Here is a 13,124-nt window from a genome sequence, read left to right as displayed (position 1 = left end):
TCCCGGTCCGGTACGGGCACGACACTGAGGGTTGCGATCCGTTGCCGGTCACGAAAAAAGACAAAAAAGGGGGAAAAAAAAATATCATGTCATACAGCATAAAAATATATACTTTTTATTTGCCAATTACAAAATAAATTTTTAAAAACTAAAAATTTAAAATAATTTTTAAAAAGAGTTAACAGGAAAATAAAAACATTTAAAATATGTATATGCCTCATAATATAATCTTAAAATATGAAAAGCATAAACTGACAGACCAACAAAGAGAACTAAACAAAACTTTAATCATAGTTGTAGATTTTCACACTTTAGTAACTGATAGGATATGCAGACCAAAACAAATATAGACGAAATAAAACCATAAACATAACTAAGCAACGTGATTAACAATCTTGAGCTAAATGTTTCTGTAAAACTGCACCAAACAAGTGAATAAACTCTATTTTTATAACTGCTTATGAAACAGTTCTCAAAATATGTCATATACTGACCATAGAGCCAATCTTAAATTTAAAAGAATTGAAATTCTGCACATTTGACCACTGTAGAATTAAGGTTGGAACTAATTAGAAAAAAAGTTTTTTTGGGGGGGAGAGGTAACTTTGTAACTTCTTGTGTTTGGAAATTAAGTGAATCACTTTGAAATAAACTATGAGTCAGAAAAGAAATGGTGATGAAAATTAGGAAATAATGTGACTTAGGAGAGATATGGCCTATCAAAACTGTGGGATGCTTAGAGGGAAATTTATAGCGTATGTACATATATTAGAAAAGAAGAAAGGCTCAGAAATCAGTTATTTAAATATTCATCTCAAAAACCTAAAAAACAAATGGCAAACTAAAACCAAAGAAATGGAAGAAAGGAAATAATAACAAGAGCAAAAATTAATGAAATAAAAAACAAACATTCAAAACAGAGAGTGTCAGCAAAGCCAAAAGTTGATTCTTCGTAAAGAACGTGAACATTGTTAAACTCTTGACAAGACTTGTATGTAACTTGACAAAGGTCTTTATCTAGAGCAGGGTTGGCAAACTACAGCTAAAGTTTTATTGGCACACAGCCATGCTCATTCACTTACATATTGACTGTGGCTGCTTTCATGTTGCGAAACAGGAGTTGAGTAGTTGTGACAGAGACGCTAAGGCTCATGAAGCTGAAATATTTACTGTCTGGCCCTTTACAGAAAAAGTTTGCCAACCCCTGATGTGAACTCTGTAAAGAACTCCTACAGATTGGTAAGGTAAGGATAGATAAACCAGGAGAAAATGGGCAAAAGACTTGAACAGTTACCTCACAGAATATCTCCAAGTGGCTACTAAGTATTTGAAAAAATGGTTGTCATTATTAGTCTTCAGAGAAATGCAAATACAAAGCAAAAATGAGATACTACTATACTCTTCCAGACTGTCTAAAATTCAAAAGACCAACAGTACCAGGTGTTGATTAAATGAGGAACACTGGGAACTCTACTGCTGATAGGAGTATTGATATAATCACTTTAAAATACTGTTTGGCAGAATCTATGATACAGCAATTGTATTCCTAAGAGTATACTGTATAAATATATGTGCCAAAAAAATGTGCAATCATGTTCTTACCAGCTATATTCACAGTAAATCAAAACTGAGAATAATACAGATGTTCATCAAAATTCAAAGTAGAATGGATAGTGTTCCAATCATACAATGGCATATTATCAGCAATGATAACTCTCAGACCACTGCTGCATTCAACATGGGTAAATTTTAGAAAGAGGCCAGACACAAAAGAATACATACTGTATATTTACATTTATATAAAGCTCAAAAACAGGCAATACTAACCTATGGTTTTAGAAGTCAGAATAGCAATTACTTTTGAAGAAGGGCAGAGTAGTGACTGAATGTTGTGCAGCTGGGCTTCTGGTGTGTTACTGTTCTGTTTCTTAATCTGGGTGGTAGTTACTACAGTTCAAGCTGTTCTCTTCATGTGTACCACGTGAGGTCTTCCTTTTTTATTGTTTATGGTGAAGAAGTCATTTTGTACAAAAACATATTTGGAAAATTTTGTTTTGAGCCTTGTCCCATTTTTTATTTCTGATGGGGAAAGTAATTTATGAGAAATAGTGTGAGATATATATAAAATACAGTCATACCTGTCTGACTTCTGTTATTTTTTAAGAAGATATAGTTACAGGAAATGCCATAGTGAGTGTTAATGCAGAAAAGGTTATAAGTTCGTTCTTCATCTGTTAAATATTTCAAATTTATTGTCTTATCGTTAACTCCTGGGATTTCTACACATGCTGTGACGTGAATTATCCCATTGTGTATTTCCTGTCATCTCAGATTGGTGATAACACTTAAAATGGGTCATGAGTTGTTTTTTTTTTTAAACAGGAATTTTTCCTTTTCTTTTAAAACAGTCATAATAATGTGTGATACACCTCTCCCTCCGACTCCCAAAATTTTCCATTTGTATTTTTGTGGAATGAATTGATAAATTCTAAATTGGCCATCCCCTTGACATTGTCAATACCTACCTCTAAAGCTTTCAACTTCATCATCTTTCTTGAAGCCACAGCCCAGTGTCATTCTGCTTCTCTTATTCTACTTTTACCTCTAGCCACATTAAGAAATTGATCTCCCCTTTTCTCCCAGTGCTCGATGATTTCACTTCCCTTTACTTCATGAGTCAGTCACAACATTCTGCTGCTGTTCATTAAAATTCTGTTCTCTTAGCTTCAGGATAAAAAGCAGATTCCTTATTGCATATGTACAAACCACATCCAGACCCTTCATGGTCAACGTTTTCAGTGTTAACTGGAGAGGCACCACAGAGAAGTGATTAAGAGCAGCCGTGTCCCAGTGTGGTTGGAGTCCAGTCTCAGCTCTGTCGCTTAGCTATGTGAACTTGGCCAAGTGTCTTAGTTCCTTTTATCAGTTAAATGGATTGTTATAAGAATGAATAAACTCCTGGCCCTTTCCACCTAAACCTGGAATAGGAATGCAGTCATCTTTACCAAACTGCTTATGGTTTCCTCAACATACTGTGCTGTTTGACAGCAATGTTCCCTGTATCCCCTTACCCCCAGCTACAATTTCCTGATAGAGCTTCAAGATTAGTTTACCTGACCCCTCTGTGAGGCTTTTCTTAACCCTCCCTCACCCTCAGGCATAATTGGTATTTTAAAATAATTCTCTTTTACCGGTAGTATCTCTCACTGATTTGTTTATATGCCTTTTCTCACTACTCCTAGACTGGGGTCCTTATCAACGGGGCTGGTCTTAATAATTTTTTATCAAAGTAGATTATTAACAAGTAATTGTTGAGTGAATAAATGAAGCTTTGTCTTAAAATTGTGAAATGCGTCAACTAGAATGATTTGGTGTTTGTGATTACTTTATTATTCATGTTTTCCTTTGCACCTTTTTTTTCAGAGACTTCTAGTGTAAAAGAAGCCAGGGTTTAAAAAAGAATCTTCTGAAAGGTTATTAAGGAGGAAGATGAACCATCACCCTTACTTTGTATAATTGAGGCTGTAATTGCTACCTTCGACATATATAACAAAGCATATATGTTTACAAACAGTGCTTGGTCATTTTTATTAATTCCCATTCTTGACCTTTTGATCCCTTCCATAAGCCAACATAAAACTTAAAAAAAAAAAAAAATACTGAAACCATCAAAGATAAGCTTTCCTCCATACGGCTGCCATCTCTGCTGCTTAAAAACCCTTATTTTCTGTCATGATTCAAGACTATGTTCATTAAATCTCTTCATCTTTAATGCCAATTCCATGAGATTCCCCGCTACTTTGACTTGATAACACTATTATCTTGTGACTCCTTTTATTTCTCTCTCCATTCCTTCCGTTTTTCCTTCATGGGCATCTTCCAGTTGTTCTTGAAGTATTGGTGCTCCACAAAGTACTGTCTTCAGCCTGCTACTCTTCACACTCTACACGCTCATGGTTTCAAGTATAATTTACATAACTAACTCCCAAATTCTCAGACCAGACCCCACACTGAGCTTCAGACATTAACAGTTGGATGTCCTACAGGCACTTCAAATTTTACATGTCCAAAATTGAACTTAACATTCTTCCTTCAAAATCTTTCTCTTCTGGGCTGGCCCGGTGGCGCACTGCTATAGTGCGCTGCTTGGGAAGCGCGGTGGCGCTCCCGCCGAGGGTTCGGATCCCACATACAGACCGGTTCCCGCTCACTGGCTGAACGAGGCGCGGGCGCAACACCGAGGGCTGTGATCCCATTGCCGGTCCCGGTCCGGTACGGGGGCGACACTGAGGGTTGCGATCCGTTGCCGGACACGGAAAAAGACAAAAAAAAAAAAAAAAAAATCTTTCTCTTCTGATTTTCTGTATCTCAGAGGTATGACTATCCACTTATACACCTGTGCTAAAAACATAGGAATCATTCTTGTTTCAATATTTTTTATTTCTCCCTGCATCCAATTCATTAGGCTCTCTTTTTTCTTGATTTTGCTCCTCTAGTTCAAGTTCATTTAATCTCTTTCCTAGATTACTGCAGTGATATCCTAACTGATTTCTCTAATTCTCTAATTTCTCCTCAAATTTGTTTTTCACAGAGTGGCAAAAGTGATCAAAGTCCTTTAATTAAAAACTGGGAAATTGGGCCGAGCCCGTGGCGCACTCGGGAGAGTGTGGCGCTGGGAGCACAGCAGCGCTCCCGCCGCGGGGTCGGATCCTATATAGGGATGGCTGGTGTGCTCACAGTGCTCACTGGCTGAGCACGGTGTGGACGGTCTCAAAAAGGACAAAAAAAAAAAAAACTGGGAAAAATAACTGCAGCAAATGTAAGTGGTATTTATAAATTAACAAGAATAAGATAAATACCTCAGTTGAAAAAAGAGAAAAAGGTAAAATAGTTTGTTTACAGAAATGAGATGAAAGTGGCCAATCGTCTTGAAAAGAGTTCAACCTCACTAGTAGTATAAGAAATGCAAATTAAAGTAACTTTTTTTTTTTTTTGCCTCCTAGTAGAGTTTATAAATAATAACCCATTCTTGGCAAAATTACAGTAAAACGAGGATACACTGCTGGTAGTAGTAGTGCAAGGTGATGTAACCTTTTTGGGGGGCAGTTTGGTAATTTTATCAAAAGACTTAAAACTTGCACATCCTTTGACTATAATTCTACTTCTAATAATTTGTTTTAATGAAATAATCAGGGATGTGTGCAAAGATTTATGCATGGAAATGTCCATTACAATGATAGATACTTAAGGGGAAAAGTTATAAACCATATAAATGGCCAACAATAGGCAACCGGCTTAATAAATTATGGTCTATTCCTATAGCAGAATACTTGGTATTCAACAAAAATTATGTTTTATAAGACCATTAAATGGCAAGGTAAAATACTTTAGGTATAGTAAATGAGGAAAATAAGGTCCTAAAGCAACAGGTAAGAGGTATGATTTGTGTCGTAAACTTGTGTAAATTTGGTCATATCCTTTGACTTTTAAAAATTACCTCAAACAAACTAGCAAGAAGCCTTATATGAGTATATCTTCCTCTTGAGTCCTTCTCCCTGTAATTTTCAGAGTGCTGGATGTTTACTTTTCCTGAAGGGGTCACTTTTCTTCTATGCTCCAAGCAGAGAGAGAACTGGAGCGTGAGCCTGATGAATCCGTGATTGCCATTGCTTCTCATGGTAATTTAATTTGAAGAGCAACAGCTAGCTGCTTATGAACACGATGCAGTTCTTCTACTTGTACTGTCCTGTCCCATCTACACAGAAAGTTCCTCCTTTCAGCCCAAAACTCTCTTGCTTACTGCCATTCTTTATATCCATTCTCTCCCCACCTTCTTCCTTTAAGTGCTCTGTAATTGCGCACATATACCTTGTACATATTTTTCGTGTTTTACCTATTATGTTTATGGGTTTTTTGGGGGGTTTTTTCGGTCTGTGTATCTTTCTACTCTATCAGATTGAATTCCTTGAGGACAGGACAGGGCCTTGTCAACCTTTAGATCCTTAGTACCTAATGTGGTACCTGACACTACATATTTGACAACAGCCAAGGACTTAAGAATGTATTCTTTTCACCTCTGGATAAGATGTTGGACAGTATATGCTGTGGTTTGAATGTCCCCCAAGCTCATGTTGGAACTTAACCCCCCATATGGTAGTGGAAGGTGGGGCCTTTAAGAGGTGATTAGGTTATGATGACTGTGCCCTAGTGATGGATTGATCCATTCATGGAGTAATGGATTGATGGTTTAATGCATTGTAATGGGCGGGGTTCTGATGGTTTTATAAAGCGCAAGTGAGAAGGTTAGCTCTCTTGCTTATGCAATCCTCACATGTGATTGCCTGAGTCACCACGGGGCCCTGTGGAGAGTTCCCACCCAAATGAAGACCCTCAGCAGGTATGCGGGTTCTGATGGTTTTATAAAGCGCAAGTGAGAAGGTTAGCTCTCTTGCTTATGCAATCCTCGCATGTGATTGCCTGAGTCACCACGGGGCCCTGTGGAGAGTTCCCACCCAAATGAAGACCCTCAGCAGGTATGCCCCTGGACTGAAGATTTCCCAGCCTACAAAATTGTAAGAAATAAATTTTATTTCTTTATAAATTACTTTGGGTGTTCTCTTATAAGCAAAAGAAACAAAGTAATACAGTAGATTACGATACAATATTATAGTATGTTATCTGTGTCCAGAATATTTCAAAATTTCACTTTATAAACTTACATTTCTGAAGGTATTATTGTAAATTAGATAATTCTTTGCAACTGTTTTATAGTTATCACCTGAATCATTTTGGATTGGTTTGCAGTTCTTCTTAGGTATTTATTGCATCAGTGGTCATGTTAGCTTTCAGATAAATTCCACATTTTACACGCTTGAAATAATTTTCTGATAGTTATGTAAATTTATTCTGAACCACAGTAGCCTCATTTCCATGGTAACCATCTTCAAAAGAGAACTCTCAGGTATTCTAGAAAAGACACATGAAATAAATGAAATATGATGTAAAGTTAGAACCAAGATTTATGTGGAATTCAGACACATGATTTCTGACCATGAAAATGTTATGCAATAGAAGAGCCATTCACATGCCTGGAGATTCTGCATGTTTACTGTTTGTTCATTAAGGAAAGTAAAGATCTCTACTGTGATTTTATGTTACCAGAATGACCCTAATGAGGAGGAAACTGTAGGATAAATAAGCAGGTATCGTGGTACAGAAATGGATCCCTGGTTTCTGTAAAACCACTAAGAGATCAGCATTGCACCGTATAGAAGGAATATGATATGATGAAAATGAATAAGTTTTGGAGTCTTATCCTTGTTTCCCAGTCTCTAGCTATGTGATCTTGGCAAATCATCAGTTTACTTGAACCTCATTTTTCTTATTTGTAAAATGGGGATCAGAATGCCTTCTTCATTGTAGTGTTGTGAGGAAGATGCTTAATACTCATACAGAGCCTGGTGCGTTGTAGGCATTGAGTAAAGGTGCTTTAGCTAATTTCCCTGGGGCTCAAATAATCTTTCCTTTCTGTCTAAGCTCTCCTCACTTGATTCTGCTTTCTTTGATTCTTTTTTGCATACTTATCTGAATTATGCTTCCTCCTTGGATCATTCGGATTGACATTTCAGATGACTTTCCTTTTTGATTTTGTCCCTTGTCACTAACCATTAAATGACCTCTTGGCTCCATGCTTTGTGGTCCCTGAGCCAAGTTAGCCACACCCCATTTCTTGTTAGCAGTCTAGCTTAGGCTCTCACCTAGGTCTGTGCAAGCAGGGCTCCTGCCTCTCTAGGACAACAGATTGGACAAAATGTTAGTAAATATTCTTCATTTTTAATTTGAAGAGCATAGGGATTGCAATATAATAAAGTCATGCCCCTTCCAGCCCATAAGTAAGTGAGAAGGTTTGACTATCAGCCTTAGCATTACTCTACTTCTTAGGTTATCTGTCTTGACTTCAGAATTTTAGGCTTTCCTTTTCTGGGTCTCTTAGTCACTAATTTTATCTTTCTTTTCTTGAATCTGTTATATATTCAGCCTTATTAAGGGAATGTCTTCCATATGGTATTTAGTATGTTTTGTTGAACTGTATTTCTTTTACTTCAAGGGATGTTATCAAATTCACCAGCTTTGGTCAAGAGAGCCATGCCAGGAAGAATTTTAGTAATTTTAGTAATTTTAGTCATATTGTCAGTAAGTTTCTCATGTTAAATATATTGAATCTCTTAAACTTCCCATTCTCTTCTTTAATTTTAGTTATCTTCCTCTTTCATTTAAAGAAATCATAGAATTAGGAACAGCAGGGAAAGTGGACCCATTTAAAAAATGCCCTCTTTCTTACTAAAATTAGACTCAGAAGCTCCAAAGTGGACAGTGGAAAGATACTTTCCTAGTGAAAAGAATATCCAAAATAGGATACTTCTTGATTTTAGATTTCTTTTCCAGTTACCAACTTTCACCCCCTATTGTTAAGTGTTTATTGATGGCACTTTCAAATAAATCCAGTTTACACATGAGAATGGGTTTTTACCCCGTTGGGGTCCCCACAGGAATACTTACATACAGCACAGTTAGCCTCACTTTATCTGAAAGCTAAATGCATCAAATGATGACCTAAATTCTGAGAATAACTGTTAAAAAGCCAAATGAATCTAAATCTACTCTCACTTTTCCCAGTCCTTATAGTAGTTATAACCAAAATTTTATTGGTCTTTTTGTCCAGAGAAATACCATATGTTGAGATCATGTCAGTGGTTTTCAAACTTTTTTTTGGGGGGTGGGGGGCTAGGAACTGCAGCAAAATCACACTTGAAAGCCAGATATTTAAAATAGATAAACCTAGAACTACTCTGATAGAAGCTGGGCAGGGTGGAGGTAGAGTCTCCACATACCAGCCCCTTCATTCCTTGTTTTGATTTTTTTTCTTGTCTGTGATTACAAATACAGGGTCTCAATGACTATCATAAAAATACTGTCAAAGATATTTTTCAAGCAATATTTATTCAGTATCTACTGCAAGTAGGCAGAAGGCAGAATCCAGTATCACTGGAGATACAGTGGCAAATAGGGCCACAGTCCTCATCCTCAAGGATACAGCAAGTGATACAAAGAAGTAATTAGGCATTTCTAGCCCAGGATGATAAAAGCTGCACTCTTATGTGTCAGCTATGTTTCTGAGACTCATTCTTGTCCACTTGATTTCAGTGATTTTTGGGCAGAAAGTAGAAGGGAAAAATGACACTTGATGTTTTTAATAGATAAGTGAATTCCTTCAATTCTTGGCATCACATTATGAATCAGAAATGGATAGTCCAAACTTTTCAAAATATTTAAGAAAGGAATTTTTATGTGAAAGATCTAATCCAATAATGATCACAGGTCTAAATTATTTTCTTCTATAGTTTTGAAGCAGAATGTACATGGATGGAATTTGGCTTGTGAACTTTGAAATCCTGAGAAAGGATTAGGGTTAGCTGGGTGTTCTGTGCCATTTTCCAAACCAAGTCATTTGACAAAATTCTGATCTTTGTCTTTCATTTTTATTTGTCTTACATAGTATTCTTTTTTTCCTACTATTTTTCGAAATGGTAGTGCTTTTTTTCTTCTTCCCTTTTACAGTAATTTTCTAGTAATAATGCAGAAGTGGTGAAGAATATTTTTCCTAAGGAAAATTTTTTTTCTAATTGTTTTTAGTACTTCTTTTTTGGAAATTTTTCAGAATAAAAAGTTGAAAGAATTTTACAGCAAATACCCACCTCGGGTCTCCAATAGACATTTTGCTGTGATTGCTGTATCAAATGTATATCACTCTATCCATTGATCTATCTTAATTTTTTAAAATATATTTCAGAGTAAGTTGCAGATATACCCAAATATTTCAACATTCATATCATTACCTAGGGTTTAATGTCTTCTTTGTGGTTCTTATTTTTTTCTTTTGAGGTAAAATTTATGTACAGTGAAATGCACAAATCTTAGGTGTGCTGTACATGTGTTCCAACAAATGTGCATTCCTATAAAACCAAAACCCCTATACAGATATAGAATGTTACCATCACTGCAGAAAGTTCTGACTTGCCTCTTCTCAGTAAATCCTTTCCTTACCACCCCAGAAGCATCTACTTTTCTGGTTCTTTTTTTTTTCTAGTATAGATTAGTTTTGCCTGTTCTAAAGCTTCATGTAAAGATAACCACATCATCTATAGTTGTTTATATAAGTCTTCTTTCATAAAAGCATAAAATACTTGAGGTTCATCCATGTTGTTTTTAGTAGCCTATTCCTTTTAATTGATGAGCAGTATTCCTGAGTCTCATATGCTAGTCCTTTTCCTAAAGTGGTTGTATCAGTTTCAACAGTGTACATGAGTTCTTGTTGCTCTACATCCTGACCAGCATTTGTTGACAGTCTTTTTAATTTTAGTCATCCTGGCAGGTTTGTAGTGGTATCTCTGTATGGTTTTAATTTGCATTTCCCTGATGATTAGTGATGCTGAGTACTTTACTGTCTGCTTATTGGTCACTCTGGTATCTTCTTTTGTGAGGTATTTTCTAAACAGTATTGATTTCCTGAGCAGATGATACATGCATTAGCCATATTAAAGGGAATTCTTAATGTGTGTGTTAAGAAATTATCTATTTGCTGTACCTGAAAGAAATAGGAAATAGAAAAATTAAAATATTAATATAATTTCAAGGCTTGTTTTACATGTCTTTAGAAATAGTTGAATTTTACCTCTTCTTTTATTATTTTAGGATTTGAAAATTTTCTCCATGTAACCATTTGAAATTCTCTTAGAAAAGCAAAGGAATAATGTCAAAAAGTACTGTGAAATGTCTGTAATTTACAAATGAATTCCAAGTATTTTTGCTTACATAAACTGCTATTTCATAATGTCTGTACCTATAGTAAATAATAGAATTTGCCTAGTATATCAGTCAGGTTTCTCCAGAGAAACAGAACCAATAGGAGATGTAAATTACACACACACACACACACACACACACACACACACACACACACACGGAGAGAAAAGAGATTTATAATAGGGTATTGGCACACACGATTACGGAGGCTGAGACGTCCCATGATCTGCTGTAGTTGGAGACCTAGGAAAGCTGATGGTATAGTTCAAAGATCTGAGAGCTGGAGAGCCAGTGGTATTGATTGCAGTCTGAGTCTGAAGGCCAGAGAAACAGGAGTGCTGGGGGCAGGAGAAGATTGATGTCCCACCTCAAACAGTCAGGCAGAGAACAAATTCAATCATCCTCTACCTCAATGGATTGGATCATGCCTACCCATGTTGGGGAGGGCCATCTACTTTACTCAGTTCACCAATTCAAGTGCTAATCTCTTTTGGAAATGCTCTCAGAGACACACAGAAATAATGTTTAACCCGACATCTTGGCATCCCGTGGCCCAGTCAAGTTGACATGAGATTTATTATCATGTGTCTAGTATACTAGTATACTCTTCTTCATTTAATTACAAGTACTTACAAAATTTAATCACAAAACCTAATCACTGTATACCCAAAACACCATTTCTCCCAAAACCCTGGAGAATTTTTACTTTCCACACTTGTAAGGTAAATTATTTGTGAAGAATTGGCCCCACCTGTGGTCCACGTCGAAGAGAACTACAAAATCTAGAACACCAGTGTTTAAAGTGAGAAAATAATATATAAGCAAGTTGTTGTATTGGCCAAAGTCATTATAACCAGTCCTTTTTAGTGGGACCGTAATGATTGATTTCCAGTGATTGTATAATAGGATTATACTTTACATGTAAATATGCTTTATATTTTTGAGACTTTAAAGTACACATTACAGTACTGGAATTACAACTAGTACTGAACAAAATTTAGATCTCTTTTCTCTTGCAAAACCCTATAGAGAAGTATTGTTACTAATACACTGATTGATAAAGCTCTGAAAGTCCTCAAATTATATTTTCCTCTTAAACCCTTTTCTTAGCATGCTGAATATAGATGCTGCTGCATTTTGAAAAATTGGAACAGTTAGGGTAGTAGAACTAAGAGCCATTTTGACTTGCCAAGAAGTTTAATTATAGTGGAAATAACGTCTAGTAATTTTCATTTTATTCCCAAGATGTAATCCATACTTTTGTCATATTTACATTACATGGGTATATCTGGCACATTCTTTTAATATCTTTTGTATTAACAAGAAAGTATTTTCATATATATGTCTTATATCCTTTTAAGAAAAAGTGATTTCTCAAAGACCACAAAACACACTTGAAGGCAAAGCCCAAATTAAAAGCCCAGAATCTCTGATTCTTAGTCCAGTACTCTATACAGTGTTACATCACTTCCTTACGGACTTTATTCTTTCTCCTTTACTACAAATAGTAAGAAATGTATTTTATGCTATGCTCTAATACGTGTCTGTATGATTACTCTGAAACTAAAGTTTTACAAAGCAGCTCATACCTATACTGTGTGAGAGGTACTGTTTTTTATCTTCCCCCAGCCCCCGTCTCGTCTCTTCCTGTTCCATATTTTTAAAAATTGGTTTTCATGAAACATTCATAGGTCAACTGGCAAGGGGGTGAGAGTAGTTTGCTCTGGTTGAAAGGAGTATTTTATCACTGATATTGTTTAGAATTGCTGGCACATGATGATAATAAAAAGCAGACCAACTTTAGTCAATTCCACAGACAATGTGCGCCTTCAGTGCCTGCACCAGAAATGGCCTCATCCACTGGACTGCCCTTGGTATGCCAGTGGGTCAAGAATTTGGAAAACAAATTTTCTGCTTTTTATTGAACTGCTGAAGCTTATTTTGAACAGCAAACCTAATGATTTATTGAACTTCTGCTAATAGCTGAAATGCTCATTTTCAGCTGCTATGTGGAATTTTCAAAAATGCATACTTTAATTTGCATATGGAAAGAGTATACAAAGATTTTTGTGTGCTAAGCCAACTTGGAGAATTTTCATGAGTGGTAAGGAGTGAAAAATAAATATACCAGTAGCAGTTTGATAAATAAAGAACGTGTTTAAGAACAAGCTTTTCATCTTTGGAGATGAGGAATTGGATAGTTCAGCAGAAGCTTAATGATGATTTACTGATTTTTTTTTTTTTTTTTTTTTTTTTTTTTT

At 36.0% G+C, this 13,124-nt stretch overlaps 1 protein-coding gene across 1 annotated transcript in view; it reads left to right on the top strand.

Annotated features, from left to right (window-relative positions):
* The window catches only part of NEO1 (neogenin 1), a 170,299-nt gene that overhangs the window by 28,769 nt on the left and 128,406 nt on the right, over positions 1-13,124 (top strand). Inside the window, exon 6 of the mRNA XM_008575170.1 lies at positions 1,188-1,239. Within this exon, the coding sequence (XP_008573392.1) occupies positions 1,188-1,239 (52 nt within the window). The remainder of the gene's footprint in view (positions 1-1,187; positions 1,240-13,124) is intronic.

Source organism: Galeopterus variegatus, unplaced genomic scaffold, assembly GCF_000696425.1.
Source record: "Galeopterus variegatus unplaced genomic scaffold, G_variegatus-3.0.2 Scaffold1149, whole genome shotgun sequence".
Classification (NCBI taxonomy): Eukaryota; Metazoa; Chordata; class Mammalia; order Dermoptera; family Cynocephalidae; genus Galeopterus; species Galeopterus variegatus.
Note: the sequence above shows the minus strand (reverse complement) of the source record. Positions and strands in the feature narration are given on the sequence as shown.